At 53.3% G+C, this 18,907-nt stretch overlaps 1 protein-coding gene and 1 pseudogene across 2 annotated transcripts; one reads left to right on the top strand and one right to left on the bottom strand.

Annotated features, from left to right (window-relative positions):
• Positions 1-225: 225 nt before the first annotated feature.
• On the bottom strand, positions 226-10,409 carry LOC149433046 (nicotinamide N-methyltransferase-like; annotated as a pseudogene). The gene is made up of 4 exons (XR_016308887.1): positions 9,986-10,409; positions 6,524-7,309; positions 3,491-3,699; positions 226-3,204 (listed from the first exon to the last, which is right to left on the bottom strand). The product of XR_016308887.1 is annotated as a nicotinamide N-methyltransferase-like (transcript).
• A 1,240-nt stretch (positions 10,410-11,649) lies between these two features.
• UBXN10 (UBX domain protein 10) lies at positions 11,650-16,348 on the top strand. The gene is made up of 2 exons (XM_089664717.1): positions 11,650-11,784; positions 12,895-16,348. Exon 2 carries the CDS (start codon positions 12,910-12,912, stop codon positions 13,663-13,665), a length of 756 nt encoding a protein of 251 aa, XP_089520843.1. The 5' UTR covers positions 11,650-11,784; positions 12,895-12,909; the 3' UTR covers positions 13,666-16,348.
• The last annotated feature ends 2,559 nt before the right edge of the window (positions 16,349-18,907 follow it).

Raw genomic sequence — 18,907 nt, 5'->3', positions numbered from 1 at the left:
CCGGACCACCAGGTGAAAACAGAGGAGGAAAAAAAAGAAAAGGAATGCAGCCGCCACATCTAAGGACTGGTAAGCTGCATTATGCTCCATTCTTGGTTTCGGGTTTATTATCGCTTTCATGAATCCAGAGCCGCCACATAACTCCTGACAACGCAGAGAAGGAATGCGACCGCCTTAGTTTGCTGAGCCTCTTCCAGAGTTGGAGAAAGAAAACAAAGACACGGGTGCAAATGATTCTCCTTTATTAATACAGACGTGTGTTCACTGGTCATACAAAGAGACACCGAGGGACTCAGACATGTGGGGGCGCCAGGGGGGGGTGGGGTCACGCCATGATAGATTGTGGGCTGAGGGGTAGGCAGACCAGGCAGCTGCCTCGGGCGCTTCATAATAAAGGGCAGGACCTGCCACCTCTGCTGCTGAAGGAGTTCATGGACCTGGAAGGGAGGGTCGGGAATCACACTTGGATCTTTGCATCTGGCACTCTATAGGACCTCGTCCCTTCACTGCCGGCACGGCACAGTCATGGCTGATCACCGCCAGAGCCATACATAGGCGGTCAAGGCTTTTAAAATTACATTCAGGGCCGGTTCACACTCCACGCGTTTCAGTTGTGTTTTTTTCTGCATCCAAAACGCACAGAAAGTCGGTGATATGGCGGTCGGTGTCATAGTTCTCATCAGCGCTGGCAGTTCTGGTGCATTCCGGTTGCAGAAAAAAAAAAGAGTAGAACAAGCCGCATTTTTCCTGCACAGAACGGCACTGGAACGCGGTGAAACGCACCAAAAACGCACCGGAACACACATGTCCCTTTTTAAATTGAAAAGAGGAAAAAATGAACTGTAACGCACTAAAAACGCACTGGAACGCGTCAAAAATGATTAAGCAAAAATGCACTGGAATGCACCAAAAAGCACTGGAACACGACAAAAACATGCAAGCAAAAACGCACTGGAATGCACATGTCCGTATTAAAACTGAAAAGAGAGGAAAAAATGAACTGGGATGCGTCAAAAAACGCGCATGCAAAAACGCACCGGAACGCACGTCCTTATTTAAATTGAAAAGAGAGGAAAAAATTAACTGGAACGCATCAAAAACGCACAGGAATGCACATGTCCGTATTTAAATTGAAAAGAGAGGAAAAATGCACCGGAACGCATCAAAAACGCACAGGAATGCACATGTCCATATTAAAACTGAAAAGAGGAAAAAATTAACTGGGATGCACCAAAAACGCACTAGAATGCGTCAAAAATGCACAAACAAAAATGCACCGGAACGCACACGACCCTATTGAAATTGCAATGCGAGGAAAAAATTATCTGGAACGCACAAACAAAAACGCATCCAGAACGCATCCAGGCTGCGTTTCTATAGTGTGAACCGGCCCTAAAAGATTTTTAACTTCCGCTGGGCATCTTGAAATTTTACCAAATTTACTATAGAGTATGTGAATCTCCCTCAGCTGATAGGAAGTCAGGTACTAGAGGCGCAGGCTGTGTTCTCCCTCCCCCTCCTCTTTCCTGCCAGTGCAGCTCTCCTGTATTAACCAGCAGATGGCGGTGATCACAGGCACACAGGAGCTGCACTAGCAGGCAGGAGGAGGGGAGGAGAGAGCCGAGACGCGGTGCGGGCTGTGTTCTCCCTCCCCCTCCTCTTTCCTGCCAGTGCAGCTCTCCTGTATTAACCAGCAGATGGCGGTGATCACAGGCACACAGGAGCTGCACTAGCAGGCAGGAGGAGGGGAGGAGAGAGCCGAGACGCGGTGCGGGCTGTGTTCTCCCTCCCCCTCCTCTTTCCTGCCAGTGCAGCTCTCCTGTATTAACCAGCAGATGGCGGTGATCACAGGCACACAGGAGCTGCACTAGCAGGCAGGAGGAGGGGAGGAGAGAGCCGAGACGCGGTGCGGGCTGTGTTCTCCCTCCCCCTCCTCTTTCCTGCCAGTGCAGCTCTCCTGTATTAACCAGCAGATGGCGGTGATCACAGGCACACAGGAGCTGCACTAGCAGGCAGGAGGAGGGGAGGAGAGAGCCGAGACGCGGTGCAGGCTGTGTTCTCCCTCTCCTCTTTCCTGCCAGTGCAGCGCTCCTGTACTATACAAGCAGGTGGCGGTGATCACAGGCACACAGGAGCTGCACTAGCAGGCAGGAGGAGGGGAGGAGAGAGCACAGCCCGCACCATCTCACCTACAGTGTGACGCCCGACATCTTGAAATTTTACCAAATTTACAATAGAGTATGTAAATCTCCCTCAGCTTGTAGGAAGTCTGGAACTAGCAGTGCAGGCTGTGTTCTCACTCCCCTCCTCTTTCCTGCCAGTGCAGTGCTCCTGCAGGGGTGGACTAACAACTCATAGGGCCCCCGGGTAATAGGGGATCATGGGGCCCCTGTATCCTCGCCCACACTCAAACCACACCCAAAAAAGCCTATGAAAGGTCATGGGATGGGGCCCCCTACTGACCCTGGGTCCTCAAGCACTGCCCGAGTTCCTGAATGGTCAATCTGCCCCTGCTCTCCTGTATTAACAAGCAGGTGGCGGTGTTCACAGCCACACAGGAGCTGCGCTAGCAGGCAGGAGGAGGGGAGGAGAGAGCACAGCCCGCACCATCTCACCTACAGTGTGACGCCGGCCATCTTGAAATTTTACCAAATTGACTATAGAGTATGTAAATGTCCCTCAGCTCATAAGAAGTCGGGAACTCGTGACGCGTGAAATGTACGCACCCACACGGCACGGTCACGAAGGCTCCGCCCCTGGCCTCCCCGGCTAGCCCTCCCAGCTACACTTTTTGGGCGTGGGCGAAGTAGAAGCCTCGTAGTCGGAAGCGTTGGGGTCGGCGTCGTCGGGCTTCCCGAAGGTGGCCAGCTCTACGATGCGATAGCCGTTTCCGGGAAGCGCTTCTCTCAGGAACGTCTCGCTCACGGGCAGCGAGAAGACCTTTTCGGCGCCGACCTCGTAGTAATTGGCGCCCAGGTCCCCCGCCAGCAGCAGGTGCCCGTTGGGTTTGAGGAGGTGGGACAGTGCCTGAGGGCCAGGCCGTAGGTCTCGAAGTTCCTGCAGGCCGCTTCCAGGCAAACGACGGCGGTGACGCAGTCGGCTTTGGGAGCGTCGATCGGTGCCAGGGGTTGCTCCTGCTGACGGTCACAGTGCAAAACCTTCTCGATTTTCCCCCTCAGCTTCTCTTCCTTCTCCTGGGGGTCGCTCTGCAACAGATTCACATTCATTATTTTAATTTTCGATGGAAACGGGCTTCCTCTGAGCTCACCGCACACTGAGAGCTGCTCACAATGTGCATTAGAAGCTGCAGAATTCAGACAGAGCTCCGCCTCATTTCCTGGAGGACGTCCAGCATCATCTAGCTCTTTCCCCCCCCAGCCTGCCCCCTTCTTTTCATTGGATTTCAGTCCTGTCAATCATGGAGGTGTGGTCTGCTCATTCTCTGACCCTGGAAATCATTCCCTCGTATTGCTGAACATAACATACTCACTTGTTTCCCTCCAGACCGCAGACGTGTTTCAGGATGGACGACCACATCAAACGCGTCGGCCTCTTTGTTCTGCCATTTCTGCAGCTGGCGCAGCTCGCTCTGCGTGAACCACGTGGCGATAATCTTCTCGAAGGCTTCGCAGGAGGAGAGGAGCTGGTAGATGGACGGGGCGGAGCCAACGTCAATGAGGGTGTCGCCTTTCACCGCACCTGTGGAGGACAATGCGAGATGGTTACCGCCCCCCATCAATGTCCCACAACTGCACAGTGCTGACTGGATGGGTTCTCGGGATGGCCACACCCCCAGAAGGGCCGATTCTGAGGAAAAGGTTGTCAGTCTGAACTCTATAATTCTATTCCAGTCTGTAATCTTAACTCAGAAAGATGGGGGCTACAGTCATCCTCCATGGTCCCTCCGTATCTAGGAATGTATGTATCTAGGAATGTAGCCCCCCTGCCTTGGTCCTACTGTATGTAGAATGTAGCCCCCCTGCCTTGGTCCCTCCATATCTAGGAATGTAGCCCCGCTGCCTTGGTCCCTCTGTATCAAGGAATGTAGCCCCCCTGCCTTGGTCCCTCCATATCTAGGAATGTAGCCCCCCGCCTTGGTCACTCCATATCTAGGAATGTAGCCCCCCGCCTTGGTCCCTCCGTATCTAGGAATGTAGCCCCCCTGCATTGGTTCCCCTGTATGTAGGAATGTAGCCCCCCCGCCTTGGTCCCTCCGTATCTAGTAACGTAGCCCCCCCGCCTTGGTCCCTCCGTATCTAGGAACGTAGCCCCCCTGCCTTGGTCCCTCCGTATGTAGGAATGTAGCCCCCTGCCTTGGTCCCTCCGTATCTAGGAATGTAGCCCCCCTGCCTTGGTCCCCCATATCTAGGAATGTAGCCCCCCTGCCTTGGTCCCCCATATCTAGGAATGTAGCCCCCCTGCCTTGGTCCCCCATATCTAGGAATGTAGCCCCCCTGCCTTGGTCCCTCCGTATCTAGGAATGTAGCCCCCCTGCCTTTGTCCCCCATATATAGGAATGTAGCCCCCCTGCCTTTGTCCCCCATATCTAGGAATGTAGCCCCACATGCCTTGGTCCCTCTGTATCTAGGAATGTAGCCCCCCTGCCTTTGTCCCCATATATAGGAATGTAGCCCCCCTGCCTTTGTCCCTCTGTATGTAGGAATGTAGCCCCCCATGCCTTGGTCCCTCCGTATCTAGGAATGTAGCCCCCCATGCCTTGGTCCCCTCTGTATCTAGGAATGTAGCCCCCCTGCCTTGGTCCCTCCGTATCTAGGAATGTAGCCCCCCCCCCGCCTTGGTCCCACTGTATGTAGGAATGTAGCCCCCTGCCTTGGTCCCACTGTATGTAGGCATGTAGCCCCCCTGCCTTGGTCTTCCGTATCTAGGAATGTAGCCCCCCTGCCTTGGTCCCACTGTAGGAATGTAGCCCCCCGGCCTTGGTCCCACTGTATGTAGGAATGTAGCCCCCCTGCCTTGGTCCCACTGTATGTAGGAATGTAGCCCCCCTGCCTTGGTCCCACTGTATGTAGGAATGTAGCCCCCCTGCCTTGGTCCCCCTGTATGTAGGAATGTAGCCCCCCTGCGGCTTCTCCTCGCCGTTTGCGTTGTATTTGTACGGATTGCAGATATTTCCGGATCAATAAATGATACATTGTTTTCTACTTGGTGGCAATTTGTATTACTTATCGTCAAACGGACTCATTGTAACGGCCGCCATGATATTGTGGGTGGTGAACGCTCAGCTGCCGCTCATTTCAATGACACCTGAAAACGCAGGGTGTTTTCGGCGCGATCGCGGCGCGGTTTTTTTCCGCAGAGCAAATGCACCGCGATTGCGCAAACAAAATTGCACGACGCCCAATAAAGATTCTGGAACCATTTTTGGGCGGCCTGTGATTTTGTTTCCCACACGGAAAAACGTGCCGCGATCGCGGAAAACACGCTCTGCTTTTTCAGGTGCCATTAAAATGAAGGTATCCTCTAACTCAGGGCAACTGTGGCCCTCCAGCTGTTGTAGAACTACAAGTCCCATGAAGCACTGCAAAACTGACAGTTACAAGCACAACTCCCAAAGGCAGAGGCATGATGGGACTTGTAGTTCACCAACAGCTGGTGGGCCACAGTTGCCCTGAGTTAGAGGATACCTTCATTTTAATGGCACCTGAAAACGCAGAGCGTGTTTTCTGCGATCGCGGCACGTTTTTCCCGTATGTTGCTCACCCTTGGTCTAACTACAAGAGAAATGAAATCTGATTGGCCGCTCAGTCCCCAGTCGCTGGGTCAGCGCAGCGCGTATCAGGTGCCAGCTGTCGGATCGGCGATAGCTGCATTGTGATTGGCCGCTCAGTCCCCGGTCGCTGGGTCATTGCAGCGCGTATCAAGTGCCAGCTGTCGGATCGGCAATAGCTGCATTGTGATTGGCCGCTCAGTCCCCGGTCGCTGGGTCAGCGCAGTGCGTATCAGGTGCCAGCTGTCGGATCGGCGATAGCTGCATTGTGATTGGTCGCTCAGTCCCCGGTCGCTGGGTCATTGCAGCGCGTATCAAGTGCCAGCTGTCGGATCGGCAATAGCTGCATTGTGATTGGCCGCTCAGTCCCCGGTCGCTGGGTCAGCGCAGCACATATCAGGTGCCAGCTGTCGGATCGCCAATAGCTGCATTGTGATTGGCCGCTCAGTCCCCGGTCGCTGGGTCACCGCAGCGCGTATCAGGTGCCAGCTGTCGGATCGCCGATAGCTGCATTGTGATTGGTCACTCAGTCCCTGGTTGCTGGGTCAGCACAGCGCGTATCAGGTGCCAGCTGTCGGATCGCCGATAGCTGCATTGTGATTGGTCACTCAGTCCCCGGTCGCTGGGTCAGCGCAGCGCGTATCAGGTGCCAGCTGTCGGATCGCCGATAGCTGCATTGTGATTGGTCACTCAGTCCCTGGTTGCTGGGTCAGCACAGTGCGTATCAGGTGCCAGCTGTCGGATCACCGATAGCTGCATTGTGATTGGTCGCTCGCTCGCGGTTCCACCTCGTACCTGATGAGAAGACGGCGTGCATCTTCCCGAGGACGAATCGCAGGTAGTCGTCCGCCAGGCTCCCGGATCCCAGATGGAAGTAGGACTCCAGATACAGGCGCGGGTCCATCTTGGCCTCGTACTCGCCGGCGGTGGTGAACTCAGCCATGGCGCCTCCGACTTTGGGAAGAGTCAGCCGTGAACTGCGACGGATCTTCTGCTGCGTCCAAAGTTCTGCTGGGGGAGGGGCGGGGCCCCGCGTCCTGAGGAATGCAAATAATGCCGAGGATATGCAATCGCTGACTGCGCTCCAAGAGGCCTCGTCCCATCCCGCGGTACAAAGCCTGACAGCAGCTGCTTTCCATCAGCCGCAGCTCATGATTCCTCCTGACTGGAGACAGAGATTGAATCAGAAAGCAGCAAAAGCTGATGATTTTCCACTGCCGATCACCCAGCAAGCACAGCGTGAAATCGCTCAGATTGCATAGGAATGTCGATGTCGTGGCAACAGAGATTTCCATCTTGTTAAATCTGCCGTTAAAATGATCTCCAGAGATCCCGCCATGATTGTCTTTTTTTTTTTAGGCATTTCCTGTGATAGGATGACAGCGTCTCCGCCTCCCATTTGTTCTCCTCCCTTGTCTGATGGTGACTACAAGTGACTGTTTTCCCGCTCATCTCACAGACACGGTCCGAGGTTGTCACCGCCCTGAGAAATGCCATCGCTGGAGTGTATGGAGACGGGAAGTGGCTGCAAAGGGGCTGCAGGAGATCCGCAGCGCGGAGATGGGACCCGGGAGGAAAAAGCTGAGAAAATAAAAGAGAAATTGTTTATGATACACAGAGAGGAGAGAAGACGGGGGTCACATCTACCGATAACACAGGTGTCTGCATTCCCCCCCCCAGATAATTCATTATGGGGTCCAGAAACAGACAGACGTGATAGATCGCCGGATCACCAGACAGCCATTTACTGTTACTGAGCCACTCCCAGTATGCCTCGATAACTCCTCCTACTCCCAGCATGCCTCGATAACTCCTCCTACTCCCAGCATGCCCCGATAACTCCTCCTACTCCCAGCATGCCTCGATAACTCCTCCTACTCCCAGTATGCCTCGATAACTCCTCCTACTCCCAGTATGCCTCGATAACTCCTCCTACTCCCAGCATGCCTCGATAACTCCTCCTACTCCCAGTATGCCTCGATAACTCCTCCTACTCCCAGTATGCCTCGATAACTCCTCCTACTCCCAGCATGCCTCGATAACTCCTCCTACTCCCAGCATGCCCCGATAACTCCTCCTACTCCCAGCATGCCTCGATAACCCCTCCTACTCCCAGCATGCCTCGATAACTCCTCCTACTCCCAGCATGCCCCGATAACTCCTCCTACTCCCAGCATGCCTCGATAACTCCTCCTACTCCCAGTATGCCTCGATAACTCCTCCTACTCCCAGCATGCCTCGATAATTCCTCTTACTCCCAGCATGTCTCGATAACCCCTCCTACTCCCAGCATGCCTCGATAACCCCTCCTACTCCCAGCATGCCTCGATAACTCCTCCTACTCCCAGCATACCTCGATAACTCCTCCTACTCCCAGCATGCCTCGATAACCCCTCCTACTCCCAGCATGCCTCGATAACTCCTCCTACTCCCAGTATGCCTCGATAACTCCTCCTACTCCCAGCATGCCTCGATAACTCCTACTCCCAGCATGCCCCGATAACTCCTCCTACTCCCAGTATGCCTCGATAACTCCTCCTACTCCCAGCATGCCTCGATAACTCCTACTCCCAGCATGCCTCAATAACTCCTCCTACTCCCAGCATGCCTTGATAACCCCTCCTACTCCCAGCATGCCTCGATAACCCCTCCTACTCCCAGCATGCCTCGATAACCCCTCCTACTCCCAGCATGCCTCGATAACTCAATAACTCCTCCTACTCCCAGTATGCCTCAATAACTCCTCCTACTCCCAGTATGCCTCGATAACTCCTACTCCCAGCATACATTGATAACCCCTCCTACTCCCAGCATGCCTTGATAACCCCTCCCACTATGCCTCAATAACCCCTCCTACTCCCAGTATGCCTCAATAACTCCTCCTACTCCGAGAATGTCTTCAAAACCTCTCCCACTCCCAGTATGCCTCCATAACCCCTCCTACTCCAAAAATGTCTCGATAACCCCTCCCACTATGCCTCAATAACCCCTCCCACTCCCAGTATGCCTTGATAACTCCTCCTACTCCCAGTATGCCTCCATAACCCCTCCTACTCCAAAAAATGTCTCGATAACCCCTCCCACTATGCCTCAATAACCCCTCCTTCTTCTAGCATGCGTCAATAACCCCTCCCACTCCTAGTATGCCTCAATAACCCCTCCTGAGAGCGACCCATTCTTTCACCAATGTTTGTAGAAGCCGTCTGCATGCCTAGGGGATGATTGTATACACCTGTGTCCATGGAGGGGATTGGAACACCTGAATCACATGATATGGAGGGGATTGGAACACCTGAATCACATGATTGGGAGGGGATTGGAACACCTGAATCACATGATTGGGAGGGGATTGGCACACCTGAATCACAGGATTGGGAGGGGATTGGAACACCTGAATCACATGATTGGGAGGGGATTGGAACACCTGAATCACATGATTGGGAGGGGATTGGAACACCTGAATCACATTATATGGAGGGGATTGGAACACCTGAATCACATGATATGGAGGGGATTGGAGCACCTGAATCACATGATATGGAGGGGATTGGAACACCCGAATCACATGATATGGAGGGGATTGGAACACCCGAATCACATGATATGGAGGGGATTGGAACACCCGAATCACATGATATGGAGGGGATTGGAGCACCCGAATCACATGATATGGAGGGGATTGGAACACCTGAATCACATGATATGGAGGGGATTGGAACATCTGAATCACATGATTTAGAGGGTGGGGCCAATACTTTTGGCAATATAGTGTAATTGTGCAAAAAAAAAAAAAAATGACACATACGTCTCCTTTAAGTCCCTGACCTGACGGGTGGACGTCGCCCGACGTCTCTGACATTTCCGAAGATGAACTCCGAGGATGAGCGAAAATATCAAACTTACATCACAGACGGTGACCGCGCTCCTTTACCAGACGGAAAAAAACGAGTGTCTGGCTGCTGCGCCCTTCAAAGTGCACAATGAGGGCCCCTTTTACTGCACATGAGGGGCCCCGTGTATGAATGTACAGTCACAGCCAAAAATCTTGCCCCCCCCCCTCCCATTTCTGTCCAATAACGCACCAGAAAATCGCTGCGATGACAAATGTTTCGGCGTTCTCGTGTTTCTTTCTTTGTATCGGCGACAGAAAACAGCGGAGAAACAAAAAGCCAAATCTGACCCATTCCACCCAAAACCCCAAAATGGACAAAATTATTGGCACCCTCCATGTAAATTTTGGTAAAAAAAAAAAAATACCTGAAATCAGTGGCTTCCTGGAACCATCAATGAGTTTCCTCCCCCTCTGTCCTGGGATTTTGGACCCCTCTTCTTCCTCCAATGGCTCCAGGTCTCTCGGATTGGAAGGCTCCTCCCCCCAACTGCCACTCTGAGATCTCTCCACAGGAGCTCTATGGGATGGAGATCTGGACTCATTGCTGGTCAGTCCAGTCCTCTCCAGCGCTGTGTGACTCCATCTCTGGGGGCTCTGTGACGTGTGCTTTGGGGTCCTTGTCCTGCTGTGTGACCCCTGACCTCTGATGGAGACCCAACTTCCTGACCCCGGGACCTACATTGCACCCCAGAATTCTTGGGTAGTCTTCAGACTTCATCACGCCATCCACACGGCCGAGACATCCAGTGCCTGAAGGAGCAAAGCACCCCCAAACCATCAGTGACCCCCCCACCATGTGTGACTGGAGGGAATGTGACCCCCCCACCATGTGTGACTGGAGGGACTGTGACCCCCCCACCATGTGTGACAGGCGGGACTGTGACCCCCCCACCATGTGTGACTGGAGGGACTGTGACCCCCCCACCATGTGTGACTGGAGGGACTGTGACCCCCCCACTATGTGTGACTGGAGGGACTGTGACCCCCCCACCATGTGTGACAGGAGGGACTGCGACCCCCCCACCATGTGTGACTGGAGGGACTGTGACCCCTTACCATGTGTGACAGGAGGGACTGTGACCCCCCCCACCATGTGTGACTGGAGGGACTGTGACCCCCCCACCATGTGTGACTGGAGGGACTGCAACCCCCCCACCATGTGTGACTGGAGGGACTGTGACCCCCCCACCATGTGTGACTGGAGGGACTGTGACCCCTTACCATGTGTGACAGGAGGGACTGTGACCCCCCCCACCATGTGTGACTGGAGGGACTGTGACCCCCCCACCATGTGTGACTGGAGGGACTGTGACCCCCCCCCACCATGTGTGACTGGAAGGACTGTGACCCCCCCCCCCACCATGTGTGACTGGAGGGACTGTGACCCCCCCACCATGTGTGACTGGAGGGACTGTGACCCCCCAGGTCCTCCTGGGTCTCCCCCCATATTTCTGTGTCAGCAGTGGCGTCCTTCTGACAGACACCCACCCCTCAATTTCTGCCCCTCCCCCACTGACAGACCCCACCCCTCAATTTCTGCCCCTCCCCCACTGACAGACCCACACCCCTCAACCTATGCCCCTCCCCCACTGACAGACCCACACCCCTCAACTTCTGCCCCTCCCCCACTGACAGACCCCACCCCTCAACTTCTGCCCCTCCCCCACTGACAGACCCACACCCCTCAACTTCTGCCCCTCCCCCAGACAAACCCACACCCCTCAACTTCTGCCCCTCCCCCACTGACAGACCCCCCACCCCTCAATTTATGCCCCTCCCACTGACGGACCCCACCCCTCAACTTCTTCCCCTCCCCCACTGACCGACCCCACCCCTCAACTTCTGCCCCTCCCCCACCCCTCAATTTCTGCCCCTCCCCCACTGACAGACCCCACCCCTCAACTTCTGCCCCTCCCCCACTGACAGCCCCCCAGACTGCTTCACTGACCCGGCACATGCGCAGTAGCGGCACGGATACAGCTCTACACCGAGGAACCATGAGAGGGGGCGGTCCGCCCCGCCCCCCATGCAAGACAAGTCCGACTCGCTCCTCTCCTCCTGGACGTAAGGACGTCAGCACGCAGCGCGCCCTCCTCTGTTGTCCTGGTAACGGACGGTTGTTTACTAGCCGGAGCTGGACGGAGTGATGGCGGCCATGGGAGAGGTGAGAGACCTCCGGGGGGGGCGGTAATTCTATTCAGAGAGATTGTGGGGGGGATTATAATTGAAAGGGGGGGAATATTATTGGGGAGGGGGCTTCAGGGGAATTATAGTGGGGGGGAATTATTATGGGGGGAGGGTAATTATTGTGGGGGGGGGGGGGCTGCAGGGGAATTATAGTGGGGGGGAATTATTATGGGGGGGCTGCAGGGTAATTATTATGGGGGGGCTGCAGGGGAGTTATAGTGGGGGAGGGTAATTATTGTGGGGGGCTGCAGGGGAATTATAGTAGGGGGGGAATTATTATGGGGGGGCTGCAGGGGAATTATAGTAGGGGGGGAATTATTATGGGGGGGCTGCAGGGGAATTATAGTGGGGGGAGGGCAGGGGCAGACTGACAACACATGGGGCCCCCGGGCAATAGGGGATCATGGGGCCCCTGTGTCCTTGCCCAAACTCAAAAAAGCCTATGAAAAAGGTACCAGGGGCATCTCATGGGGCCCCTACTGACCCCGGGCCCTCGGGCAGTGCCTGAGTTTCCAAATGGTCAGTCTGCCCCTGGGGGATGGTAATCATTATGGGGGGCTGCAGGTGAATTATAATTGAAAGGGGGGAGGGGAGAAATCGCAGTGATGATATGTAACGAAGGAGGATTTGTATGGTAATTGTAATGGGGGGGGTTGTAAATGTTATATAGGATAGGGGGTAATTATAATGGGGGAGGGGGAATTGCTGGGTGATTATATGTTATGGGGGAGGAGTCTTGGTGTAACTACAATGGGGGGAGGGGTTGCAGGGGAGTTATAGGGGGGTGTTGTAGGGCAGTCATACCAGGGTGGGGAATTGTGGGGTAAACAAAATGTTGGGGGTGGGGATTGTGGGTTACTTATAATGTGGGGAGGGAGGCAGGGAAAAATACCGTGGGGTAATTAAAAATTGAAGGGGGGGGGGTAATTTTATGGTAATTATAATAGGGGGGTGGGGGATTATCTATAATGGGGGAAGGGGATTGCAGGGTAATGATATTGGGGGGGGGGGTCAGGGGGTAGTTACAATGGGGGTCTCTGCAGGTTCCTCTGGGCGTTGGTCTGACTCCCTCTCTCCCCCCCTCCAGGTCCAGTGAGTAGGGATGGCCTCGGCTTCAACTGGGCTGAACCCCCCCGGCACAGGAGACCCCCTATGTAGAATGCACGTAGCGAGACCGAAATCTGCCAAAGGTCGCACCCGGACCACCCCGCAGGGCTTCTCCCACCATGTGGAGACTTACCCCTGCCACACCTCACCCACCCCACGACCTCCCTCAGCCCGGGCCCCGTCCAGAATTGGGCAGGAGGGCGTGCCAGAGCTGCTCCACCAGCTTCCAGCCAGACCACCTTCCTCCAGCCTGAGCCGGTACCGAGTGCTACCCTCCATTGGGGCAGCAGAAAGCAGTGGGGAACACGGGGAGGACGAACTCATCCGACGGACCGGCTGCATGAAGCTGACTTCGGGGTCGGGGGCACGTCTGCCAGCCAAAGCTTTGTACCGCAGTCAGTCCAGTGCTGCCTCAGGTGGTGACCACCCATCTAGCAGCCACAGGAATGTCAGAATGATGGACTCTGTGGTCCCTGTGAACCTGCAGGAACCATCTGAGGAAGAGCCCAGACTTCTCCTGGCCATCAGATCCCACTCTGGACAGAGGTTTCAGAGGCACTTTCGGCCTACAGACACTCTCTTCACCGTGCTGGCCGTGGCGGAGGAGAAGACCGGGGTGCCTTATAAGGACTGCATTGTGGAGTCTATGGAAGTGCCTAGGAGGAGCTTTATGGACCTCAGCCGGAGCCTACAGGAGTGCAACATCCCCAACAAGTCTGTCCTGTGTATCCAGTACCTGGAAAGAGACTAGAGGACAGAGGGTGCCGGTGATCCGTCCCTGTGATGTCCACAACCACCCCACAGTGCCGGTGATCCGTCCCTGTGATGTCCACAACCACCCCACAGTGCCGGTGATCCGTCCCTGTGATGTCCACAACCACCCCACAGTGTCGGTGATCCGTCCCGGTCATGTCCACAACCACCCCACAGTGCCGGTGATTCGTCCCTGTGATGTCCACAACCACCCCACAGTGCCGGTGATCCGTCCCTGTGATGTCCACAACCACCCCACAGTGCCGGTGATCCGTCCCTGTGATGTCCACAACCACCCCACAGTGCCGGTGATCTCTCCCTGTGATGTCCACACCGCACAGTGCCGGTGATCCGTCCCTGTGATGTCCACAACCACCCACAGTGCCGGTGATCCGTCCCTGTGATGTCCACAACCACCCCACAGTGCCGGTGATCCGTCCCTGTGATGTCCACAACCACCCCACAGTGCCGGTGATCTCTCCCTGTGATGTCCACACCGCACAGTGCCGGTGATCCGTCCCTGTGATGTCCACAACCACCCCACAGTGCCGGTGATCCGTCCCTGTGATGTCCACAACCACCCCACAGTGCCGGTGATCTCTCCCTGTGATGTCCACACCGCACAGTGCCGGTGATCCGTCCCTGTGATGTCCACAACCACCCCACAGTGTCGGTGATCTGTCCTGGTCATGTCCACAGCCACCACTTAGTCTTGGACATCTGTCCCAGTGACATTCACGTTAGGTCCTGGTGGGCTTACTGGGCTAGGACATGGAGCCCTCAAAAAGCTGAGAACAAGTTCTGCACAATGCTGGAGTGTTATTTTTTCAGGATTTTTCAGGACATGGAGCCCTCCGGAAGCTGAGGAACCCAAATCCCACAAGAACAAGTTCTGCACAATGCTGGAGTGTTATTTTTTGCAGGACTAGGGGTTCTTAGCTTTCCCAGTAGACCACGATGAAGCTCACTTACATCTACAGGGTGGCACCTTGTACTGAGCATATTCTATTCAGGGGGCGGGGGCTTGCATCACTTGGTACATTCTCCATAACAACGTTGTTTTTTTTTCTTACCCTATCAATCAAGAGGGGATCACAATGGTATGTACACTATAATAATTTATGAACACCTAACATCAGACCTATAAGAGCTTGTTGGACTTCCCAATCCATGTCCAAATTATGGAAATGAGGTGTCTCCAGTGAAGGGTCCCGGTAATATTCCCATCTTACAAAGACATTGTAGACAGTTGTGCTCTTCCAACCTTGTGGTAGTTTGGGGAAAACCCTTTTCTGTTTTACCATGACTGTCCCCTCTGTGTACAAAGCCAGCTCCATGAAGACATGGTTTGACCAATCTGGTGTGGAGGAACTGGAGTGTCCTGTACACAGCCCTGACCTCAACTGAACACCTTTGGGATGAACTAGTATGTCGATTGTGAGCCAGATCTTCTCATCCAACATCAGCGCCTGTCCTCCCATATAGGCCAAATTCCCAGACTCCCTCAAAAAAAAAAAACTTGTGGAAAGTCTTCCCAGAAGAGTGGAGGAAGTTGTGGCCATGAAGGGTGTCCAAGTCTTAAAAGACATAGTTTGACCAGTTGAGTGTGGAGGAACTTGAGTATCCTGACCTCAACCCTACTGAACACCTTTGGGATGAACTAGAATGCCAATTGTGAGCCGGATCTTCTCATCCAACATCAGTGCCTGTCCTCCCAAATAGGCCAAATTCCCAGACTCCCTAAAAAAAAAAACGTGTGGAAAGTCTTCCCAGAAGAGTGGAGGAAGTTGTGTCCATGAAGGGTGTCCAAGTCTTTGTTTGACCAGTTGAGTGTAGAGCAGGGATAGGCAACCTGCGGCTCTCCAGCAGGACTACAAGTTCCATCATGCCTCTGCAAGCCATAGCTGTAACTTTCAGTTTTGAAATGTTGCAATGCCTCATGGGAAATGTAGTTCCACAACAGCTAGAGAGCCGCAGGTTGCCTACCCCTGGTGTAGAGAAACTTGAGTGTCCTGACCTCAACCCTACCGTACACCTTTGGGATGAACTGGCATGCCAGTTGTGGGCCAGATCTCCATATCCATCATCAGTACCTGACCTCACAAATGAGCCAAACTCCCACATATACTCCAAAATCTTGTGGAAAGTCTGTCTTTATAGACTAGGACACCCTACTTTGCACCGTTTGACCAGTTTGGTGTGGAGGAACTTGCGTGTCCTGCACAGAGCCCTGACCTTAACTCTACTGAACATCTTCGGGATAAATAGGAATGAGTCAGGTCCTGACCTCAGCCCCACTGAACACATTTGGGATGAACTAGAAGGCCAGTTGTGAGCCAGGTCTCCTATTCTACCATCAGCACCTGACCTCACAAATGGGCTGAATTCCCAGACTCCATCAGAAATCCTGTGAACAGTCATCCCAAAAAGAGCTGAGGAAATTGTGGCCATGAAAGATGTCCAAGTCTTAAAAGACATGGTTTGACCAGTTGAGTGTGGAGGAACTTGAGTGTCCTGACCACAACCCTACTGAACACCTTTGGGATGATCTGGAATGCCAGTTGTGAGCCAGATCTTCCCATCCAACATCAGTACCTGACCTCACATATAGGCCAAATTCCCAGACTCTCAAAAAAATCTTGTGGAAAGTCTTCCCGAAAGAGTGTTCTTCACCCTCAACTGGTCAAACCATGTCTTTTAAGATGTGGACACTCTTTCGGGAAGACTTTCCACAAGATTTTTTTTGAGAGTCTGGGAATTTGGCCTATATGTGAGGTCAGGTACTGATGTTGGTTGGGAAGATCTGGCTCACAACTGGCATTCCAGTTCAAACCAAAGGTGTTCAGTAGGGTTGAGGTCAGGACACTCAAGTTCCTCCACCCTCAACTGGTCAAACCATGTCTTTTAATATGTGGAGCATGAGTGGGACCTCAACCCTACTGAACACCTTTGGGATGAACTGGAATGCCAGTTGTGAGTCAGATCTCCTTATCCATCATCAGTACCTGACCTCACAAATGGGCCAAATTCCCAGATACACTCCTTGTGGAAAGTCTTCACAGAAGAGCAGAGGATGTTGTAGCCATAAAGGTGGACAGCTCCATATTGATGGCCAAATGGCCTGTCCAACAAGCTCCTAGAGGTGTGATGGTCAGGGGTACACAGACTTTTTTCCATACAGTATTTCACCCCCGCCACAGAAGCTTCATGCATTGAACAGTTCGCTTGGCCCTTCCAGTGGGATCGTTCACCAGAACAACCAGATACAAATTTTCTAGTCTGAGAAAATGAACATCAACCCCAGAGCGGTCGCTATGGGCAGAACCAGCATTTCTCCTCATTCTTCAAGTCACATTTGTGTGCAGGACCCTGCGTAGTTTTATCATAGATGTTATCGCTAAAAACTTGACTGATTTGTGCAAAGGTTTTTGGGTTTGTTTTTTTTTCCCCCCCGAAATGTTTGGTTTGGATATGTAATTGTTTGGAGCCTCATTTAGCAATGTACACACTGCAAGAACCGGCCCATTGAGTCTTGACGATGGCGGTCAGATTCTTCCTTTTCTCCTCCCATACGGGGCACGCATCGATCGAGCGAGCGATCGATGTAAAATAGGGCATTATACGAGTCTTTAATGCAATTCTTTTTTATATATTTGTGTGCCGAGATTTCTGCCTGATAAAGTTTTTTTTGTGTAAATCCAAAAACGCACTGCACTTAATTCCTGAATAAATCACAATGGAAAGCTGAGGCTTGCGAGTGGTCAATACGATGGCTCGGGTCTGTGGAGGGGGAGCGAGACACTACCGGTCCCAATGGGACAGGATGGAGGGAAGCCTGGGGCCCAAAGAGGGCTGCAATGATCAATATCAGTTATTGAAACTACACTCCACTCTATGGAAATATTTGACTGTATTAGATATATTGGCAGCCATGAGGTCACATGAAATAATTCAACCAAAACCATTCCAAACAGCTCAGCTCTTTCCCTTTGGTTGTTGTCACACCACCACTGTACACATTTCCATGCAGCCTTTCCTGGGGCTGTTTACATGTAACAATCAGTATTTTGCTAGAAAATATCTTAGAACCCCCAAATATTATATATATCTTAAAGCTACGCCCTAGAGAATAAAATGGTGGATTTGGCAATTTTTTTGTCACATGGTATTTGCGTAGCAATTTTTCAAATATATTTTTTTTAAGAACAGACTCTCTTGTAATAGCAGTTGGAGCGGCAAACTGTAATTTCCATTACAAGCAGCTGGAGGGGACATGACAAGCCGTTGGGCCATGGTAGATGGGACAGACGAAGTCTGGCTGGTCAGTCAAGCCCTTGGGCCATGGTAGGTGGGACAGACTAGGAGTCTCCTGGCCGGTCAGTCAAGCCATTAGGCCATTGTACGTGGGACAGACTAGGAGTCTCCTGGCTGGTCAGTCAAGCCCTTGGGCCATGGTAGGTGGGACAGACTAGGAGTCTCCTGGCCAGTCAGTCAAGCCCTTGGGCCATGGTAGGTGGGACAGACTAGGAGTCTCCTGGCCAGTCAGTCAAGCCGTTTGGCCATGGTAGGCAGGACAGACTAGGAGTCTGGCCGGTCAGTCAAGCCGTTTGGCCATGGTAGGCGGGACAGACCAGAAGTCTGGCCGGTCAGTCAAGCCGTTTGGCCATGGTAGGCAGGACAGACTAGGAGTCTCCTGGCCGGTCAGTCAAGCCATTAGGCCATTGTACGTGGGACAGACTAGGAGTCTCCTGGCCTGTCAGCCATTAGGCCACGGTAGGCAGGACAGACTAGAAGACTCCTGGCCTGTCAGTCAAGCTGTTAGGCCATGGTACATGGGTAGGCGGGACAGACTAGGAGTCTCCTGGCTTGTCAGTCAAGCCATTAGGCCATGGTAGGCGGGACAGACTAGAAGACTTCTGGCCAGTCAGTCAAGCCATTAGGCCATTGTATGTGGGACAGACTAGGAGTCTCCTGGCCAGTCAGTCAAACTGTTAGGCCATGGTAGGTTGGACAGACTAGGGAGTCTCCTGGCTAGTTAGTCAACGAATTAGGCCATTGTACTCAGGACAGACTAGGAGTCTCCTGGTTTGTCAGTCAAGCCATTAGGCCATGGTAGGTGGGACAGTCTAGGAGTCTTCTGGCCGGTCAATCAAACGACACTGTTAGTGGGCAGGGGATAATACCAGAGTTTGAGACCTCACATCCCGCCCCCCCCCCACTACAGCCGTGTTGCTGATCAC

This window comes from Staurois parvus, unplaced genomic scaffold, assembly GCF_062004578.1.
Source record: "Staurois parvus isolate SC_StPar_1 unplaced genomic scaffold, SC_StPar_1.0 ptg002007l, whole genome shotgun sequence".
Lineage (NCBI taxonomy): Eukaryota > Metazoa > Chordata > Amphibia > Anura > Ranidae > Staurois > Staurois parvus.
This window is presented reverse-complemented; position numbering and strand designations above follow the sequence as displayed.

Coding starts and splice junctions, on each gene's coding strand:
- UBXN10 (XM_089664717.1), top strand. CDS start 12,910: ATGGCCTCGGCTTCAACTGGGCTGAACCCCCCCGGCACAGGAGACCCC.